The 19,655-nt window shown below is 46.0% G+C and overlaps 2 protein-coding genes across 5 annotated transcripts in view; both read right to left on the bottom strand.

Annotated features, from left to right (window-relative positions):
- LOC138804899 (spatacsin-like) overlaps window positions 1-5,731 on the bottom strand; it is a 59,553-nt gene extending 53,822 nt beyond the window's left edge. Inside the window, exons 1-3 of one of the 2 annotated variants that reach the window (XM_069989421.1) lie at window positions 5,469-5,731; window positions 3,300-3,481; window positions 53-277 (exon numbers count right to left, since the gene is read on the bottom strand). In XM_069989421.1, coding sequence (XP_069845522.1) covers window positions 53-277; window positions 3,300-3,481; window positions 5,469-5,662 — 601 coding nt within the window. In that variant the 5' untranslated portion in view covers window positions 5,663-5,731. Of the gene's footprint in view, window positions 1-52; window positions 278-3,299; window positions 3,482-5,468 lie in introns of those variants that run through there. The other variant, XM_069989422.1, reaches the window with a different exon arrangement.
- Window positions 5,732-6,810: 1,079 nt separating this feature from the next.
- Window positions 6,811-18,522, bottom strand: LOC138804898 (protein PAT1 homolog 2-like). 3 transcript variants are annotated; one of them, XM_069989419.1, is made up of 17 exons: window positions 18,357-18,522; window positions 18,089-18,246; window positions 17,708-17,798; window positions 16,943-16,966; window positions 16,779-16,834; window positions 15,818-15,927; window positions 15,278-15,352; window positions 14,917-15,058; window positions 13,466-13,586; window positions 13,271-13,368; window positions 13,033-13,086; window positions 12,603-12,736; window positions 12,312-12,471; window positions 11,517-11,657; window positions 8,974-9,068; window positions 7,447-7,596; window positions 6,811-7,044 (listed from the first exon to the last, which is right to left on the bottom strand). In XM_069989419.1, the coding sequence occupies exons 2-17, from the start codon at window positions 18,125-18,127 to the stop codon at window positions 7,026-7,028; spliced, it is 1,509 nt and encodes a 502-aa protein (XP_069845520.1). In that variant the 5' UTR covers window positions 18,128-18,246; window positions 18,357-18,522; the 3' UTR covers window positions 6,811-7,025. The 3 variants fall into 3 exon arrangements, with proteins under 3 accessions (XP_069845520.1, XP_069845519.1, XP_069845521.1); XM_069989418.1 differs by having other exon boundaries at window positions 16,779-16,966; XM_069989420.1 differs by lacking the exon at window positions 7,447-7,596 and having other exon boundaries at window positions 16,779-16,966.
- Window positions 18,523-19,655: the final 1,133 nt, after the last annotated feature.

The following is a 19,655-nucleotide window of genomic DNA, read 5'->3' as shown; positions in this document are numbered from 1 at the left end:
TTCTAGCTCCTGTCCTCTCCTACATGATCAAACGTCTTACTGCCAAGGATACAGATCCAGCCTAAACTACTCAAAACAAAAAGAATTCCTCTGCAGAGCTGGATGTCGATAATCGTGTCCACTGTCTGTGTGGGCAAGGGTAGCATGAAACAGCTGAGTACTCCAATGTCAGCATCTTTCTCAGGAAATACAACGTGTAGGATCATACACTTGTTGATGAACACAAATGATGTGTTATTGTGAAATGACAGAATTTTCAATGACAGTAAAGAAATACCTAGGAAACAGAAGGATATTATTTCAAACTCAATGCTCACAATTTTACTACTGATGAACTCTTGCAACAAAACAACAGGTAGAACAAAAAAGAAACCACTTATTTCAACTCAAGGCAGTTATTGTGGGGCTGGGAAGGTGGCTCAGCAGTAGAGTGCTTGCCTTGCATGCATGAGGCCCTGGGTTCGATTCCTCAGCACCACATAAACAGAAAAGGCCGGAAGTGGTGCTGTGGCTCAAGAGGTAGAGTGCTAGCCTTCAGCTGAAGAGCTGAGGGACAGTACCCAGGCCTAGAGTTCAAGTCCCACGACCAATCAAAAAAAAAAAAAAAAGGGGCAGTTATTGTCTGTACCAATGCAAGCAAGTGGATGGCCTACAGAGAGAGAGAGAGAGTGTGTGTGTGTGTAGAGGTGGGAGGAAAGAGAAGCTTGATACTTTTTTTTTTGGGGGGGGGGGAGAGAGAGAGAGAGAGAGAGAGAGAGAGAGAGAGAGAGAGAGAGAGAGAGAGAGAGAGAGAGAGAGAGAGAGAGAGAGAGAGAGAGTGTGTGTGTGTGTGTGTGTGTGTGTGTGTGTGTGTGTGTGTGTGTGTGTGTGTGTGTGTGTGTGTGTGTGTGTGTGTGTGTGTGTGTGTGTGTGTGTGTGTGTGTGTGTGTGTGTGTGTGTGTGTGTGTGTGTGTGTGTGTGTGTGTGTGTAGAGGTGGGAGGAAAGAGAAGCTTGATACTTTTTTTTTTTTTTTGGGTCCGGTTGTGGGGCCTGAACTCTGGGCATGGGCACTGTCCCTCAGCTTTTCAGCTCAAGGCTACCACTCTACCACTTGAGCCACAACACCACTTCCAGCTTTTTTCTTTTTGCTTATGTGGTGCTGAGGAATCGAACCCAGGGCCTCATGCATGCAAGGCAAGCACTCTACCACTGAGCCACCTTCCCAGCCCCGAAGCTTGATATTTAGTATCTGCTCTATTTGGACAGGACATAATGGACAAGTCTGCTGTAGTCTAGATCAGTACTGTCAAAGAAACATACATGATTCAACATGGCTAGCAGTCACCAAAGAAAAAGGTAAATAATTTCAGTATGTATTAGCTAGCTCATTATACTTAAAGTATTAATCAGTATGAATAACTGCTAATAAGACATGTTACTTTCCTTTTAAACACTGTCTTCAAATCTGGTATCTGATATTTTTTTGTTGTTTTTTGGGGTTTTTTTTTTTTTTTGTCAGATGTGGGATTCTACCACTTGAGCCACAGTGCCACTTCCAGCTTTTTCTGTTTATGTGGTACTGAAGAATCAAAGCCAGGACTTCATGCATGCATGCTAGGCAAGTACTCTACCACTAACCCACATTCCCAGCCCAAAGAAGCACATCTTAATGCCAAGGATATTATAGCTCAGTGGTAGATGAAGTGCCTTTCATAAAACTGCACTGCAAAAATATTTCTTTTCTTGGCCCAGAGTTCAAGGCCCACGACCGACAAAATAAATAAATCAATACATCTTTTTTTGTGTGTGTGTATGTTTGTCATGGTGCCTGAACTCTGGGCTTAGGCACTGTCCCTCAACTCTTCAGCTCAAGGCTAGTGCTCTACCACTTGAGCCATAGCACTATTTCTGGCTTTTTTTGCTTATGTGGTGCTGAGGAATTTAACCCAGGGCCTCATGCATGCAAGGCAAGCACTCTACCACTGAGCCACCTTCCTAGCCCCCAACAGAAAGGTTTTTGTTTTTTTTTCCCCAGTCATGGGGCTTGAACTCTGGGCCCGGGCACTGTCCCTCAGCTCTTCAGCTCAAGGCTAGCTCTCTACCACTTGAACCACAGCACCACTAAATAAAATCTTCTACAAGAACAAAAAAAAAAAATTGTTGTTTTTGGTTTTGGGTTTTTTTTTTTTTTTTTTTTTGTGCTAGTCCTGAGGCTTGATATCAGGACATGGGCACTGTCCCTGAGCTTCTGCTCAAGGCTAGTACTGTACCACTTGAGCCACAAAACCACTTCCAGCCTTTTCTGTGTATGTGGTATTGAGGAACTGAATCTGGGGCTTCACACATGCTAGACAAGCACACTACCAATAAGCCACATTCCCAGCTCATACGTAATTTTTTTACAGTACAACTTTAACGGCTCAAATGATGCCAGTCTAGTAAGCATGAAGACCTGAGTTCAAACCCCAGTGCCACAAAAAAAAAACCAGCAAACTTTATTCATATTAACCATATTTCAAGTCCTTAATGGCCCTACATGGTTAGTGCAGAGCAATGATCCACATTAAATAATGTACCCCTCCTCCAAATTCATCTCTTGAAAAGTTTCATGAGATATATAAAAATATGTGACAGTTTGGTGGCTGATGCCTATCTATAATCCTAGTACTCAAGAGGCTGAGACAAGAGGATCATCAGTTCAAGGCTGGCTGGGGCAACATAAGTGAGAATCTTTCTCAAAAAATATAAAGTAATGGCCACCTGTTCTCCTACCTACTCAGGAGGCTAAGATCTGAGGATCACAATCTGAAGCCAGCCTGGGCAGAAAGTCCATGAGACTCTTATCTCCAATTAACCACCTGAAAACTGGAAGTGGCGCTGTGGCTCAAGTGGTAGAGCACTAGCCTTGAACTGAGTGACAGAGCCCATGCCCAGAGTTCAAGCCCCATGACCGGATTAAAAAATTATATATATATATATATATGTATATATACATATATGTATATGTATATGTGTGTATATGTATATATGTATATGTATATGTGTGTGTATACACACACAAGGTACATGCTAGTGTCACATATTTAAATATACTGAGCTGGACTTGGTGGCACATGCCCATAATTCCAGGTACTCAGGAAGCCAGAGATGGGAAGACTAAAATCTGAGACAGGCCCAAGGAAAAACAAAGCAGTATCTATTCAAAATAACTAAAGCAATATAGTGCCTATCAAGCTTGAGACACTGGATTTGAACTTCACTACTGCCAAAAAAGAAAAAAAAAATACATACTGGAAGAGCATCCGTCGTAGGTACTTACTGACATCCTGATCTTCAATGAGTTTTTCCAGGGTCTTCCCACTACAGCTGTGCAATACGGCTGCATCACATTGCCCATCTTTCAAATTAAATTCGTAGACAACCAGTTCATAATTTTCAGTAAGAGCAAGCATTTTGGGCTTGTCCGTTGAGGTGCTGCTATGAGAATCCTCCCATAAAAAGCTGGAAAAAGTATGGATTTATTATATTCTATATCTATAATCACAGGAATGGAAGCGCAGGGTGCATGTAATTTGTTTCACATGATGATCTTAATTCTGTACTCCAACTTGATTATATAGTTTTCTTTTCCCCTTCCTCACTTCTTATCCCTTTGCCCCTGCTTACTAGCATAGGAGCTAAGAGTGGGTATTAAAAGGTGGGAATAGAGCAAGAAATAATGTGTCCTTTTACAACTAAATCCTGACTGATCTGGTTAGAGAAACTCATCAAGGATAAGTGCTATCAAATATATTATTTATGAGGTACTACTTGCAATAATAGTCTCCTGGGATGTTTTAGAAGACTTTAGAAAGTAAATCAATTCAGGGGCTGGGAAGGTGGCTCAGTGGTAAAATGCTTGCCTTGCGCTGAAGAGTTGAGGGACAGTGCCCAGGCCCAGAGTTCAGGCCCCACTTCGGATCCCCCCCCCCCGCCCCCAAAAAAAGTAAAGCAATTCATTGCATCTATAGATGTATAACTATTCTGTCCAGGGAACTTTGTGACAGTAGAAAAGTTCTATATCAGTGTTACTCAAGACAGTAGCCTGTAAATAATTAGATGTATCTAAAAGTAATTTAAATGTGCGTAGTTCAATTTAGGAACTAATTTTTTTCCTTTTTTTTTCTCTTTTTTCTAATTTTTTTTCTCAACTTTACCTAACTTTAACAGCCTCATGTAGCTAGTGACTACCATACTAGACAGCAAGTTTTTGCCATCTTAAAGCCATGTAGTGTGAAAATACCAATACTAGCTTAATGTCTTATCTCAATAGGTTTTCCTATAGGATTCAAGATTCTGCTGCCTTTTGATATAGTGTACCCCTTTACCAGGCACTCACAAGTACTACCTGAGAACAGTGAATAAATTTCTATGGAGATATGGTTCCTCTTAGCAAGTAGAGACCAAGAATAAGGCAAACAGAGCTTGTTGCATCATTGACTCATTTTTTTTTTTTTTTGGTCGGTCATGGGACCTGAACTCTGGGCCTGGGCGCTGTCCCTCAGCTCTTCAGCTCAAGGATAGCTCTCTACCAGTTGAGCCACAGTGCCACTTCCGGCTTTTTCTGTTTATGTGGTGCTGAGGAATGGAACCCAGGGCTTCATGCATACGAGGCAAGCATTCTACCACTGAGCCACTTTCCCAGCCCCTTAAATCATCTCTATTAAGTGCTTTTTACAGGACCTAAAGATTATTCTAAGGTGAGATATTCCTTGGCTACTACTCCCTACCAACTTTTTAAGTACTGGAGAATGACAGAAGTGAAAAATACGTATTGTTTTAATTATGCCTCTCTGTGCCTTCAAGTCATGGTCAAGATATGGCAAGAAACAGTTCAGGGGTGAGCAGGATAGCCATTTCCAAGCCAGACAGCCACATTATGTATCCTGTCTCAAAAAAAAAAAAAAAAAAAAAAAAAAAAAAAGCACACAGGGAAGTGGCACTGGCACCAAGTGGTGCAAAACACTGAGCAAAAAATAAAGCTCAGAGTCAGTGCTAAGGCCCCGAGCTCAAGCCCCATGACCAACCAAAAAAAAAAAAAAAAAAAAAAAGCACATAACTAACTGGTTGAATAGATGTGATTCAGACCATCTGGACTTGGGAAAAGGAGGCCTGTGCAGGAAAATGTCACTTCAGGGACCAAATTAAGTATGAGGAGTGGTTTCAAGACGAGTTCCACCTTAGCTTCTTTGCATGCAGGGAATGAGTTGAGCAAGGGGCGCTGGGACCGAAGCCTCCATCCGTGCTCCAGCCGAGGGGCCACGGGTGGGATTTCACCTCGGCAGGCGGGGAAAACCGAGGGGGAAAAGCACCCCTGGGCCGCCTCACCCGCCCCCCAGGTCCCTGCTCTCCCGCCCCGCCCCCCCCGCCCCTGCACTCCCGCCCCCCCCCGTCCCTGCTCTCCCGTCCCCCCCCACTCACTCCCCCCCCCCCCGGCCCGGACACTCACTGCCGGAAGGGCCCCTCGAGGCGGCTGCAGCCCCCGCCGCGGCGGCCCGGGGCCAGGGAAAGCACTAGCAGGCGGCCCGAAGCCGTCAAGCTCCCCAGGGCTTCCTGCCCCCTGTGCAGCTGCGCTCCACACCCCAGCTGCGCCGTCGCCTCGGGAGGGAGCGGCACCAGTAACATAGGCAGAACCCGCTCCATGGCTCGGGCGAGCACAGCCACCTCGGCTGCGGCCGCCTCAGCCGAGGCTCTGGCCCGGGACCGCAGCACTTCCGGCCCCGGGCTTCGTAGCCATCCTGGTCTAGCCGGCTCTTCCGGTCACGTGCGCGGGACCGGTCGGGACCTGCGTCCTGGGCATGCGCGGCGCTCACGCAGCGCAGCTGGGGCCTTTAGGCTCTCCTGGGGCGGCTGTGGGACCAGCGGCTTCCCCAGCGTGGAGGGCAGAGGGCGGCGCTCCATCCCTCAACTCGGCTCAGCGTCCCACGAATACTTTAAAGCCTCGTTCAGCAGCCTTGAAGCAAACCACTGCAGCTGTTTCCGCTCCGGGGCAGTACCCGCGGCCTCCTTGGTCTAACCCCAGGTGTGCTCCGTTCGGATCGGCCCTGCCCCTCTCAGCTTTCCCTCGGTCGCTGTTATTTGTTTACAGACTCTCGGGCAAGGCCGAAAGCGCCTTGTCTTCTGTGGGGTAGCAGTGGCTCACGCCTGTAATCCTCACTACTCAGAGGCGGACTGCTGAGGACCGGTTCGAAGCCCCCCTGGACAGGAAAGCCTGTGAGACTCCTCTCTGTGAAGCACCAAAAAGCTGCAAGTGGCGCTTCTGGCTCAAGTGGTAAGAGCACAAAAGCTCAGAAACAGCACCTTGGTCCCGAGTTTCAGCCCCAAGAACATGCACAATAAAGGGGAGGCAGGGAGGGAAGAAAAAAAAACGAAAGAAAGGTCTTAACAGTCCTCATCTTATCTATCAATGTCTAGGACAGCTTGAAGAAAAAGCGTAGAGAAGGCGTTGAGGGAGCGTCTCCTAGTAGCAGGACCTTAAGGCCCTTCTGTCTATAATCCAAACATTGCAGTTTAAATATAACCTCTGTGACTGGGAGACTTAGTGGTAGAGTGCTCACCTGACGTGCATGAAGCCCTGGGTTCAGTTTCTCAGTACCACATAAACAGAAAAAAGAAAAAGCTGAAAGTGGCACTGTGGCTCAAGTGGTAGAGTGCTAGCCTTGAGCAAAGAAAGCAGCTCAGGAGAGTGCCCAGGTTCAAACCCCAAGACTGGCAAAAAAAAAAAAAAAAGATACAACAAGCATTGTTGACACAGTCACACTTAACATGAACTTCATTGCAGCTCCCAATTTACAAAGAAGTTTCAGCAATACCATTCAACAACTTCCTCTTTAATTACAACTTCAGCCACACCTTATTTTGGGGCACATCATTTAGATTTTAAGAAAAGGATATAAAAATGGTTTGGATATTAAGGCATAAAGCAATGTCTTCAGACTCTGGATCCCTGTAGACAATTCAGTTAGCTTGGTGTATAATGATTAAACTTCTCACATATTTTAGAACATCAGGAGATGCAGGCAAGTCTACAAAGAAAACAATGTTAACTGCAAACACAATTCCATTTTATAAACTCTGTGATTTAATTATCTGGCTCTCTCTAGCAGATAGTAAGTTCTTGGGACAGACGTTCTTCATGTTTTCACATTTATATTCTGGAATCATCTCTGAAATATTTCTTGAATGAGTAATTCAACTTTTTAAATAGCATTACAAGGACCAAACACTTGGGAAAAGAAGGTTTAATTGAAGAAACAGGTACCAAGGTGTTAATTGGGGGTAGATTGGTTCCTCAAATCAATGTCGATGTCTAGAAGAACTTCTGAAGCACATTACCCTCCATGCTCATAGGAAAGTAAGGAGGCGAGTAACAGAACCTAAATTAAACGTGCACAAGGGGCTGTGATCTTGTTTCTGCCATCACTTACTCCATCCTGGCCTCCAGTTGTTGAACCAATTGTTTGTCCACATGGTGACAGAACAGGGGAAGAAGGTTGCTGGGAAAGGCTAGAGGTTCTGCCAGGGAGGCTGCAGGAATTCGGGCTATCTCCCAGGCTATCAGAACCACCAACTCTGTCCTGGAGGACAGAGAGAAGAAATGCATTGGAGTCTTCACATTAACACAAGAAAGTAAGAGGAGCCAAGTTTCCATTACTACTGTCATAGCCTCCATTCCCAGATAGCAATTAAGTCATAGCGCACTAAATGATAGCAAATACTGGAGCTTAAATATCTTTCTATGTACACAGCTTCCTGTACCTGAGAATACCAGTATCCTTGTAGATGAAAATACAGACTAAGAGGAAATGGAGCTGTGGCTCAAGTGGTATAGCACTAGCGTTGGGCAAAAGAGGCTCAGGGATAGCAACCAGACCCTAGTTCAAGCCCCCGGACCACCATAAAAATAAGAAAGAAAGAAAGAAAGAAAGAAAGAAAAGAAAGAAAGGAAGAAGGGAAGGAAGGAAGGAAGAAGGGAAGAGAAGGAAAGCAAGCAAGCAGAACACCAGTAGCTCATGCCTATAATCCTAACTACTCAAAAGGCCAAGATTTGAGGATCACAGTTCAAAAGCCAGCCTAGGCAGGAAAGTTTGTGAGACTCTTACCACCAATTAAGAAAACTGGAAGTGGTGTTATGGATCAAAGTGGCAGAGTACAAATCTTCAGCAAGAGCTTGGACAGCATCCAAGCTATAAATTCAAGCCTCAAGACTGACCCAAAAAAGAGAAGGAGAACAAGGAGAAGAGGAAGAAAAGAAAATACAGCCTACGTGAAGTAACTTCACCATAAAGTTCCATTACTAATGACAGAACCAGAAACTCAAAATTGACTCTAAAACTTATCCTTCCAAATCAGGATTTTTTTTTTCTTTTGTCTTTTTCAGTATGGGGTTTGAACTCAAGGCCTCACACTTGCTAGGTAGATAGCTCTATCAGTTAAACTAGAACCACAACCTTAAAAAATTTATCCTCTGGGGGCTGGGAAGGTGGCTCAGTGGTGGAGTGCTTGCCTTGCATGCATGAGGCCCTCGGTTCGATTCCTCAGCACCACATAAGCAGAAAAAAGCTGGAAGTGGCACTGTGGCTCAAGTGGTAGAGTACTCGCCTTGAACTGAAGAGCTAATGGACAGCGCCCAGGCTCAGAGTTCAGGCCCCATGACCACAAAAAAAAATAATTAAATTTAAAAAAAATATATATATATATATCTCCTCTGAACTTGGAGGCATGGCTTAAGTGATAGAAGAAGCTGAGTGAAGAAGCCGAATAGCTGAGAAGGCCTTGAATTCAATCCCTGGTACTACCACAAAACAAGTTACATCCAGTACTGGAGGGGAAACAACAATAAAATCCCTGTACATCTCCTCGCTGATACTTCAGTTGCTACTCAGGAAACTTATGTGACTCAGCCCACACATCCCAGGGGTACTGAGATAATACTGATAAGGCCTTTTTCTTACCAAGTTGTGTGATCACCAAGCTCCTCAAGGGAAGAATCCTGGGATAGCAGGTGCTCTCCATGACTCAGTAAAGCATAAAGCAAGGATATTCCAAACTGTAAGTGATATATAATCCAAGACAAAATGAGTTTACTATAGGCATTTAGTGCCTTAAAAAAAAAAAAAAAGCAGCCGGGCACCGGTGGCTCACACCTATAATCCTAGCTACTCAGGAGTCTGAGATCTGAGGATCGCAGTTCAGGGCCAGCCCAGGCAGGAAAGTCCGTGAGACTTTGGTACCTAATAAATGCAATAAACCACTCAAAAACTACAAGTGGTGCTGTGGCTCAAGTGGTAAAGCACTAACCTTGGGCACAAAGAGACTCAGGGGCTATGCCCAGGCCGTGAGTTCAAGCCCCACAAACCAACAGAAAAAAAAAAATGAAGAAAAAAAATCTTAGTTTTCCAACTAAGTCACAGGTTCACATTTATAAATGGGGACAAATACTTAGAAGTACAGTACTGTCAGATTTACACTGGCTAAACAAAGAACTCTGGCCTTCCCAAAGGAATCACTGTTCTTAACTTTCACAAGCTCTCCTGAGAGCTGACTGCATGTACACTCCTAAATCCACCCCCAAGAAATCAGTCTGTAGATCAGGAATGAATCAGGGAACTCATTCAGGTAGTCTGGATGACTCTGCCTGAAGAAGTGCAAGTATAAGCCAACATCTTTAAAGGACACACAAAAATCCACTACCATATTGGGTGATAGTTTCTCTTATCTAGTCTCATCCTTTAAAAGTTACTTGGGCTAGAAGAGTACAGCTTGGTGATAGAAGAAATGCTTAGCATGCACAAGGCCCTTGGTTTAATATCCCACACCACAAAGAAACCTTTCTACTTTGCATTTATTAGGTACCAAATATATTATTACACCTAGGTACATGCAGTTTGAAAACGTATGTAGGCTATGGTTCCAGTTTTCGTACTAAAAGAGGTATATATGAAAATTTGGAGATGACTTCTGTACAGACAGCAGCATCAAGAAACCTGGTAGAAAAGCAGATGTGTACTTTTTTTTTCCCCTTTGGTCAGTCATGGGGCTTGAACTGTGGGCCTGGGCGCTGTCCTTCAGCTCTTCAGCTCAAAGCTAGCGCTCTACCATTTGAGCCACAGCACCACTTCCAATTTTCTGGCGGTTTATTGAAGTAAGAGTCACACGGGCTTTCCTGCCCAGGCTGGCTTTAAACCAGGACCCTTAGATCTCAGCCTCCTGAGTAGCTAGGATTACAGGCCTGAGCAACTGGCTCAGACGTGTACTTTCCATTTCCTGGCTACTGTGAGGTGAATGACTACACAACCACACCCTTCTCCTGTGACTGTTTCCTATGCCCATAGGAAGGCAGAGTCTGCTCTTGAAAAATGTGAGTTAAGGGGCTGGGAAAGTGGCTCAGTGGTAGAATGCTTGCCTTGCATGCTCGAGGCCCTGGGTTTGATTCCTCAGCACCACATAACCAAAAAGAAAAAGCCGGAAGTGGCTCTGTGGCTCAAGTGGTAGAGTGCTAGCCTTGAGCTGAAGAGCTGAGGGACAGTGCCCAGGCCCAGAGTTCAGGCCCCACGACCGGACCCAAAAAAAAAAAAAAAAAGAAAGAAAAGAAAAGAAAAGAAAAATGTGAGTTAAATCTTTGCTCTTAAAAAAAAAAATAAATGGCTGTGAAGTTGGCTCACATGCGTGAGGTTCTGGGTTCAATTCATCAGCACCAAGCAAGCAGAAAAAAGCCAGAAATGATGCTGTGGCTCAAGTGGTAGGGCAGTAGGCTTGAGCTGAAGAGGTGAGAGACAGTTCCCAGACCCAGAGTTCAGCCCCTACAACTGACAAAACAAAAAAGCGACAGAGATTTTTAAAAAAAACAAAAAAAAAAACCTCTTGTGTCCCTATCTTGGGGTTCATTTCGTTGCCGGGCACTGGTGCCTCACCCTGTAATCCAAGCTACTCAGGAAGCTGAGATCTGAGGATTGAGGTTCAAAGCCAGCGGGGGTAGGAAAGTCCATGAGACTCTTATCTCCAATAAACTAATAGAAAACCGGAAGTGGCGCTGTGGCTCAAGCGGTAGAGCGCTCGCCTTGAGCTGAAGAGCTGAAGGACAGCGCCCAGGCCCCACAACCGACCAAAAAAAAAAAAAAAAAAGGGGGGGGGGGAGGCTGGGAAGGGATGGGAAGGGTAAACAAAGGAGGCTACAATGCTTGATAAGAAATGTACTCACTATCTTGCCCATGTAATTGTAACTCCTCTGTATTTTCACGATAAAAAAAAATAGCAAGAAAGAAAAAAAAAAAAACAGGTGTGTAAGATGCCGCTTTCCCACTTTGTGATTTGAGTGGAACCAAGGAAGTACTGTCTATTAACTAGGTTCTCTTCTATTCTGTGCTCACTAGAAGCTGGGAAGCATTGCTGAAGATAAAAGATTTGTGTAGAGGTGAGAACATCTCCTCATTTATTCCTTTCCAGTGGTACCATTTAGAAAACCATCTATGGAAGAAGAGTCTCCCAGATGTGTTACCTGGTTCTGAAGTACCATAGCAATGCGACGCTCTGAGGAGCCAAATGGCAGCAACATTAGCCCCTGAAGTCCTTGGAGAAGTTCACGGAAGGTTAAGTTTCTGATACAGTTGCACAGAGGCTTGAATAACATGTGTAGGGCCTGCAAGAAGATCAGTAAGCTTTCTCAAAACTTCCTCCAATCCTTTCCTCCTAGCTTGCCTTGAAGCCCTTACTTGGCTGATTTGCATTAAGCACTTTCCTGGGGAGAAACCCGACATCTCTTATTCATCCTTAAAATTGAGCCCTAAGCCGGGTGCACAGGTAGCTTACACCTGTAATCCTAGCTACTCAGGAGGCTGAGATCTGAGGATCATGGTTCAAAGCCAGCCCCGTTAGGAAAGTTCATAAGCCTCTTATCTCCAATTAACCACCAGAAAACCAGAAGTAGCACTGTAGCTCAAATAGTAGAGAGCTGGCCTTGAGCTGAGGGACAGCACCCAGGCCCAGAGTTCAAGCCCCATGACTGACAAAAAAATGAGACCTGTTCTACAATGTCTTCCCTAAATGAAGTATATATGGGCCTCAACACTTGTCTTCTCTCAAATCTCACAGCACACACTGTGCAATCATACCTGTCTTTTATTCATTCATTATATCTGAAGACAATGCACTGTTCCTAAAATAATATCCCCACTTGAGGGGGGAACAGGTGTTCACTGCTGACACCCTGCTGACATCTTTGGGAGGAAGAAGGGGAGGAAAGATCCCTAACCTATGCAGGAAACCATCCTCGTGTCCACTCAATGCCCAGTACCTGGTCCACCACGTCTCTCTGAACAAGGATGGGCAGGTGGTGGATGATAGCCAGAAGAAGACTAACAGCCTGATCATGAGGAAGAAAGGGGAGCAGCCTGGCCACCAAGGTCTTCCCCTTCTTCACAGACAGTACCTGCAGGAAGCTATCTGCTGCCTCCCTGCAAGGAAGAACGTTTTTCAGAGCTCTACATGAAGAAGTCACATGCCAGGAAGGAAAAGCAGGCAGCACCAAAGCCAGTGTCAGCCATCCTTCCCTTCTTGGGTAAAGGTGGAACCTTCCCGCACTCACTCCACGTTGTCCTGTTCCTGAATGTTTAAGGCCTGGAAGAGCTTCTCAACCTGGTAGCTCTTCTGCCCGGAGTAGCAGGGCTGTGGAGGCCCATCCTTCTGCTCTTCCTCTACCTCTAGTAACTGAAGAAACATCTAAGGGGCAGAGAACATTCATTTTGAGAAATATCCCTTTCTCAAAAAGTAAACTGAGAGCTGGGAATATGGCTTAGTGGTAGAAGAGTTGCCTGGCATGCATGAAGCCCTGGGTTCAGTACCATAGAAACAGAAAAGCCAGAAGTAGAGCTGTGGCTCAAGTGGTAGAGTGCTAGCCTTGAGCAAAAGAAGCTCAGGGACAGTGCCAGGCCCTAAATTCAAGCCCCAGGACTGGCAAAAAAAAAAAAAAAAAAAGTAAATTGAAAGCTCCTCCCCGACAAGAACTGATGTCTCACCTTCTCAATCCGGGATAATACTCGAAGCCTCTGACTGCTCGCAGCTCCAGTTTCCTATGAAAAGATATCCCTTGACCATTGGCTTCACAGCCTTCTGTAGCAGGCCAGGTCTCAGACCATCTAGAAATGGAGCTAGAAAAGCTAGACACAAGGCTAATTGCACTGCTTCCTCAATCTTTTGACACAAAAATCTGAATTCAAATAAAAAAATAGGTTCTGGGAAGATAAAAGCTCCTACCTGCTCTTGAGTTCCAAGAGATACAGCATCAATAGCTCGGCGAGGACTAAAACACGTTGATACAGCTACCTGACCCAAGGAGCCCTCAATTCGAACCACTGCATAAAAGGAGTCAGGAGAGGCACATTGCTTTCCTCTTTCCACTCACATCCAGCTGAATGTTTGACCCAAGCCAGCAGCACATCCCAGCCCTACCAGACTCATAAGCCTCTGCCTTCTGGATGTAAGGTGTCACCAGCTTCAAAGTCTCAATTCTGTTCCTTTGTCCAAGTAGCTCTTCATCTGCCTGCTTCTTCTCTAGCTTCCGATAGTATTCCTGAGAGTCCATGGAAGAAAAGAGACCCAATTCATCTTGATTCTCTTAACAGCTGGGCACTGGTGGCTCACACCTGTAATCCTAGATACTTGGGAGGCCAAGATCTGAGGATCATGGTTTGAAGCCAGCCCAGAAAGGAAAGTCCATGAGACTCATTAACCACCAGAAAACTGGAAGTGGGGCTGTGGCTCAAGTGGTATAGCATTCGACTTGAGCTGAAGAGCTGAGTGACAGCACCCAGGCCCAGAGTTCAAGCCCCATGACCAACCAAATATATATACATATATACATATATGTATATGTATATATGTATAAATATTCACATCCATATATATACATATATACATATATATTCACATCCATATATACATATATGTATATATGTATATATATATATATGGATGTGAATATTTATAGGACATTTTTCTTTTTTTTTTTAAGTCGGTCGTGGGGCTTGAACTCGGCCTGGGTGCTGTCCCTCAGCTCTTCAGCTCAAGGCGAGTGCTCTACCACTTGCGCCACAGTGCCACTTCCAGTTTTCCGGTGGTTTAGTGGAGATGAGAGTCTCACGGACCTTTCTTCCCTAGGCTGGCTTTGAACCACAATCCTCAGATCTCAGCCTCCTGAGTGGCTTGGATTACAGGCATGAGCCACCGACACCCAGCTTATAGGACATTTCTAAGGCTCACAAAAATCTCTAGGAAATTGTAAAGAATCCCATTTGGCCGAAATATAGGAGCTTGAGATGAACTTCAGAAATATGATTCCTGCAAGACACCAGTGGCTCACGTCTGTAATCCTAGCTACTTAGGAGGCTGAGATCTGAAGACTGTGGTTCAAAGCCAGCCACGGAAAGTTAAGTGCATGAGACATCTCCAAATATCTGGCAAAAAAAAGCCAGAAGCAAAGCAGTGGCTCAAGTGGTAGAGTGCCAGCCTTGAGCACAAAAGCTCAGGGACAGCTGGATATTGGTAGCTCACACCTATAACTCTAGTTACTCAGGAGGCTGAGATCCCTAAGCATCACAGTTGAAAGCCAGCCTGAGCAGCAAAGTCCATGAGACTCTTACTGCCAATTAATCACCAGAAAACCAGAAGTGGCACTGTGGCTCAAAGTAGTAGAGCGCTTGCCTTGAGCTAAGGCCCAGAGTTCAAGCCCCACAACTGACAAAAATAAAAATAAAAAAGCTCAGGAACAACGCTCAGGCTCCAAGGACACACAGGGCTTCAATGAGAGGATCCTCATCCTCTCAGACACACATCCTCATGAGAGGATGAGCAAAGGCCCTGCCTGCTTCATTTGAATCCGAAGCTGTGACCTTGGGGCTCACCTGGTAGTAATAGTCGTCCAGGTGGGGGTTCTCACTCTGCAGCTGAACCATCTCAACTTTGATCACCCAGTCCTTCTCCTTGCGGCTCATGAGGCTAGCATAGGGGTCTGGCTGCGGAGACCAAGGCTTCTTGACTGGGGGACTTCAAGCCAATAGGAACATCCCTTTAGACTCACCTACCCCTGCTACAGTGAACGTTCTAAGGAGGGGTGAGCAGGAAGTGGAATGTTCTGGGAAGGATGCAAAGGGTGTCCTGGAGAGCAATGGTTTGAGAGTCCCCGGGGTGCAGGGACTCTGGGGGGAGGCAAATGGTCACAAGCATGCGGACAGGCTCCTCTAAGCTCTCTTCTAGGCTTTTTACCTTGTTTGGCTTTGCTGCTGCAGTTGCAAGATCCGTTTGTGCTGAGGGTGGAGTTGAGTCAGATGACTGGGAAGGCTTTAAAAAGGGAACAAACCGGGTGGGAGGAAGCTCGACGTGCCTCCCAAACCTTCCATTCATTAAGCTTGAGTAAGCTCAGTTGGAGAGATCCAAGGGGAGCCTCCGTGACATGCCTCCCCAGATCAGCCAATAGGAAACATCAGCATCTCCACAACCCACCCCCAAGATCTAGGTTCCTACAATCTGGCTTCAGAAATTCTCTGCACAGCAGGAAAACTAGAGTGACTAAATAGCATGCCCAGAGTCCCAGTCTTAGTTCTGTCCTGTGAGCTGATGTCGCAGGTGTTTGTCTAATTGGGGTTCTATTTCCTCATCTGTGAAAGACTGTTCCACGTTTCAGATGTCTGTAGCTATTTTTCTGTGACAGCTGGTAGAATGGCACCCGCCCTCCTTGGCTGCTACCTCCTGAGACACTTAGGACGAAGGCAGCTTCTTCTGCCACTGCAGTCCTTGCACTAGTACCTGAGCCTGGAGGGCCACGTGGTCAGTGGGCTACAGAAGAGAGACGGGTCCGGAGAGGGCTGTCGGAGTCCAAAGTGTCGGGCTGGAGAGCTGGCACTCGGAAGCACCGGCTGGAAAAGAACCAGTGACATGTCCAGGGGCTGAGAGAGGAATTAAGAGGTGTGGGAAGAGATGGCTACTGAGGCTTGGCTCCGCTCCTTTCCTGCCTTTCCCCTAACATTTTGCTGTACTGCACAATCAGGAAGTAGCTAGCTGTCAGGCCACCCAATTAGAACTCTTCCCCTGGTTGTTTTTTGCTGGTCATGGGGCTTGAACTTTGGACCTGGGCACTGTCCCTGAGCACTTCAGCTCAAGGCCAGCACTCTACCGCTTGAGCCACAACACCACTTCTGGTTTTCTGGTGGTTCATTGGAGATAAGAGTCTCATGCACTTTCCTGCCCAGGCTGGCTTTGAATTTTGATTCTCAGATCTCAGCCTCCTGAGTAGCTAGGATTACAGACATGAGCTACCAGTGCTCAGCTTCAGTGCCCAGCTTCTTCCTCTTGGTTTAAGAGTTAGTCACCCCCTAGGAAGCATCTCTCCAGTCCATGACAGCTGGATGGCCTGTGGGTTTTAACACCTTTCACTCTCTTCTCTGTACCAACAGTCTTCTCTCAGGCTGCATTTTCAGCCAAGAGGACTGGGCTCCACTGCCTCCTCTGACACACCGGAAGCTCTCAACTATGATTTCCTCCTAGTTCTCCCTGGTGTTTGGATTCCTGCCATGCAGAGCCATGTTTCTATCATATAGTAAGTGAGGGCAGGTGATCCTTGCAGTGCCAAGCTCAGGTTGGGAGCTGAAGTAGAACACGTTCATCGTCACCTGTCTCAGAAAGGGCTGAAGGTAAGGGAAGAAGTGTTCAGGGATAGTCTGAGCTTTACACAGTTCAGGACAACTCTTCTCCCCTCCTGCCGCGGTACCTGGGGACTTTGAATGGCAGTGAGGACAGCTGGATCCCCAACATTCTCCTCCTGCTCTGGAAATGGGACAAGATCTGGATCTGAACGATCTTCCTCTTCATTCTCTTCCAACTGGGATGAGGATACCAGTTCTTCCTCCGGAGCCAAGGAGCCATAGAACTTACCTGGCCCTTGGCGCGAGTGTGGGCCTGTGGAAGGAGATGGGGACTCTTGTCTAGGGGACGGCACTCAGTAGCACTTCTGTTCATCAGCCATCTCTAGACCTACCTTTAAATCAAACTAATCTCTGTTCCATGGCTTCACCAAACCATGAAAGCAAACAGCCTGACAGCTGCCACACACACACATCCCCCCTTCAATGACCTCATTGACTACCACAAGCTCTCTCCACCTGCTCTCCTCCCAACAGTCCCTTCTGCTGCCTCTTTAAACAACAAAAGTGCCAGCTGTCCTGACTCACTGTATTTGAACTGTGTGATAAGATACCTGGCATCTTGTTTTTGTTTTTTGATTTTTTTTTTTGTCGGTCATGGGGCCTGTACTCTGGGCCTGGGCGCTGTCCCTCAGCTCTTCAGCTCAAGGCTAGTTAGTGCTCTACCACTTGAGCCACAGTGCCATTTCCGGCTTTTTTCTGCTTTTTGTGGTGCTGAGGAATCAAACCCAGAGCTTCATGCATGCAAGGCAAGCACTCTACCACTGAGCCAACTTCCCAGCCCATACTTGGCATCTTTATGTCCATCGAATGAAGCTATGAAGGCGGTTACTTTGATTCCCCAAAGTGAGCAAGGAAAATAAAGCTCAGCAAAGTGTCACTAGGCAGCAAGTGGATGAGTTTAGAGCCACTTTGGGTGAAATGGCCAAACCTAGGCTGACGCAGCCTCTGCCCTCCCTGGGCTTTTATGTAGATGCAGTGGTCCATGCAGTGATACCTTCAAGACGTTTCGTCTTGCCAGGCTGGCAGGCTTCCTCCTTGGCTGTGTCCTCCACGGTCAGAGCATGCTCAGCCTCTGGAAGGTAAACCTGTAACAGGGAAGAAACCCAGAGACATCTCCCTCCTCAGTCAGTAAGGGTGGCATGGAACAACCTCTTCCCGGCAAGGTGGCCTCAGTCCTACTGACTCAAAGCTCAGAAGGGAAGCCCTGCGCTCTCGATGACATAAACCCCTGCTCCCCATCTCCCCCGGCCCAGCAATAAGGAGCTGCTCTGCAAATGGACAGAAGTTGGGAACAGGCCTAGGAGCTGGAGAGAGAAACTCTCCCACAAGAATGCCACCCAGGGATACACCGAGACTCCTGGTAACAGGCACCCACCGCTTGACTGTGGCTCTCCTTTCCCTTCAGATTAGCCATGGCAGCCTGGGCCAAGACCCCGCTGGCTGCTCTTGGTTTTAAAGGTCCAGCTCCTCCCCTCTCACCCAATAAAGGGCCAGCACTCCCGAACTCCTGGGATTTGGTGGGGATTGAGAACTCTAATAAAGAAATGGGGAAGGAAAAATGTAAGCTGTGCGTTCACACATCCAAGTCTGTCAGTACACTTCACTGGGACTAACATTTTGGGGCAGGATTCCTGTTTTCATACCCTTATAGGAACTTTGTGGAATTGCTCCTACTTCATCCACAGGTTTTGCTCCAATAACATTAGATAGAAAAGGCCTGAGTGCATTCAAAGGAGGTTGTCGAACAACCAAGTTGCTACAGCTTCAGGTGGTAGTACACGAGGCTCGGCCAAGTACACCTGATGATGCTTGAACTTCACCGTGCTGGATTAGTTTCGATCTGCTGCTGCACTTGCTAGAGGAGGAGCCCCTGTGAATAGAGAAGCCAGAGCTGGAAAGAAAGAACACTTGTATCCAATAACCCAAACTTATATCTTCTGAGCTGCTTTAGTAGGAAACTGGTCCCAAAGTTCAGGAGAAATACACCACCACCAAATTAATGACAACAAAAACAAGTGTACCAGAAGCAAAAGTACTAGCAAAAGTATACTATTGCTAGTAAACCTATCTGAGCCTCTTCTAACTTTTTAGTGATCCTGGGTTTTGTGCCCACATCCTGTGTTCAGCTGCAATCCACGTGACTCTGTAGAATTTTTGAGTCAAATTAAAAACAGTTAATTCCTCTATATCAGAAATGTAAGTTAGAGGCAGGTGTCGTTCATGTACCCCCAGCTGTTGGGAGGCAGAAGCAAGACTGAGAATTTGATCTAAAAGAAGAGCAACTCCTTTGTAGAATTAATAATAGATAATAATTTTTAAAAAGACAAGAAAAAAAGAGAAAGGGAAGGAAGGAAGGAAGGAAGGAAGGAAGGAAAGTAGGAAAGTAGGAAGGAAGGAAGGAAGGAAGGGCCAGCCCTTCTTTTTGCAGGCCTGATTCCATAACACCATTCAGGGTCATCTGTTAGAGTTTTATTGTTAGGATTGTACCCAAGGCCTCAAAAACACCATATCAACTGAGTCATACCGCTAGCCCTTTTTTCTCCCCAGGGTTTCATCAAACTTTGCTAGGGGTTGGCCTGGAACTTAATCTTCCTGCTTCCTCTGAGTCCTGAGTAGCTAGGATTGCAGATGTTAAATTGTAATCCTCTTGTGAAGTTCAGGGGGGAAAATTATCGAAATACTTCCTCCCCACTTCCCCCCACCAATTAGGTATATTAGCACTGAATTACAGTCTAAAGTTCACATTATGTCCTTGATACCCAGGTCTCTGTAAGCTCATCCTTAAGGTCTGCTGTTGTCCTGAGATCATGATATATTTATGGGTCTACACATTATAGTCTGCGACCTCGTTGGAGGAGAGATTTCCCCAGTGCCTATCATAGTATCATGGAGTAAATAACTATTGAATAATTAAATGATTGTTTTGAACACTGAGACTATAT

Source organism: Dipodomys merriami, unplaced genomic scaffold (genome assembly GCF_024711535.1).
Source record: "Dipodomys merriami isolate MVZ:Mamm:240054 unplaced genomic scaffold, mDipMer1.0.p SCAF_379, whole genome shotgun sequence".
Lineage (NCBI taxonomy): Eukaryota > Metazoa > Chordata > Mammalia > Rodentia > Heteromyidae > Dipodomys > Dipodomys merriami.
The sequence above is the reverse complement of the archived record's forward strand: the minus strand, read 5'-3'. Positions and strand labels throughout refer to the sequence as shown.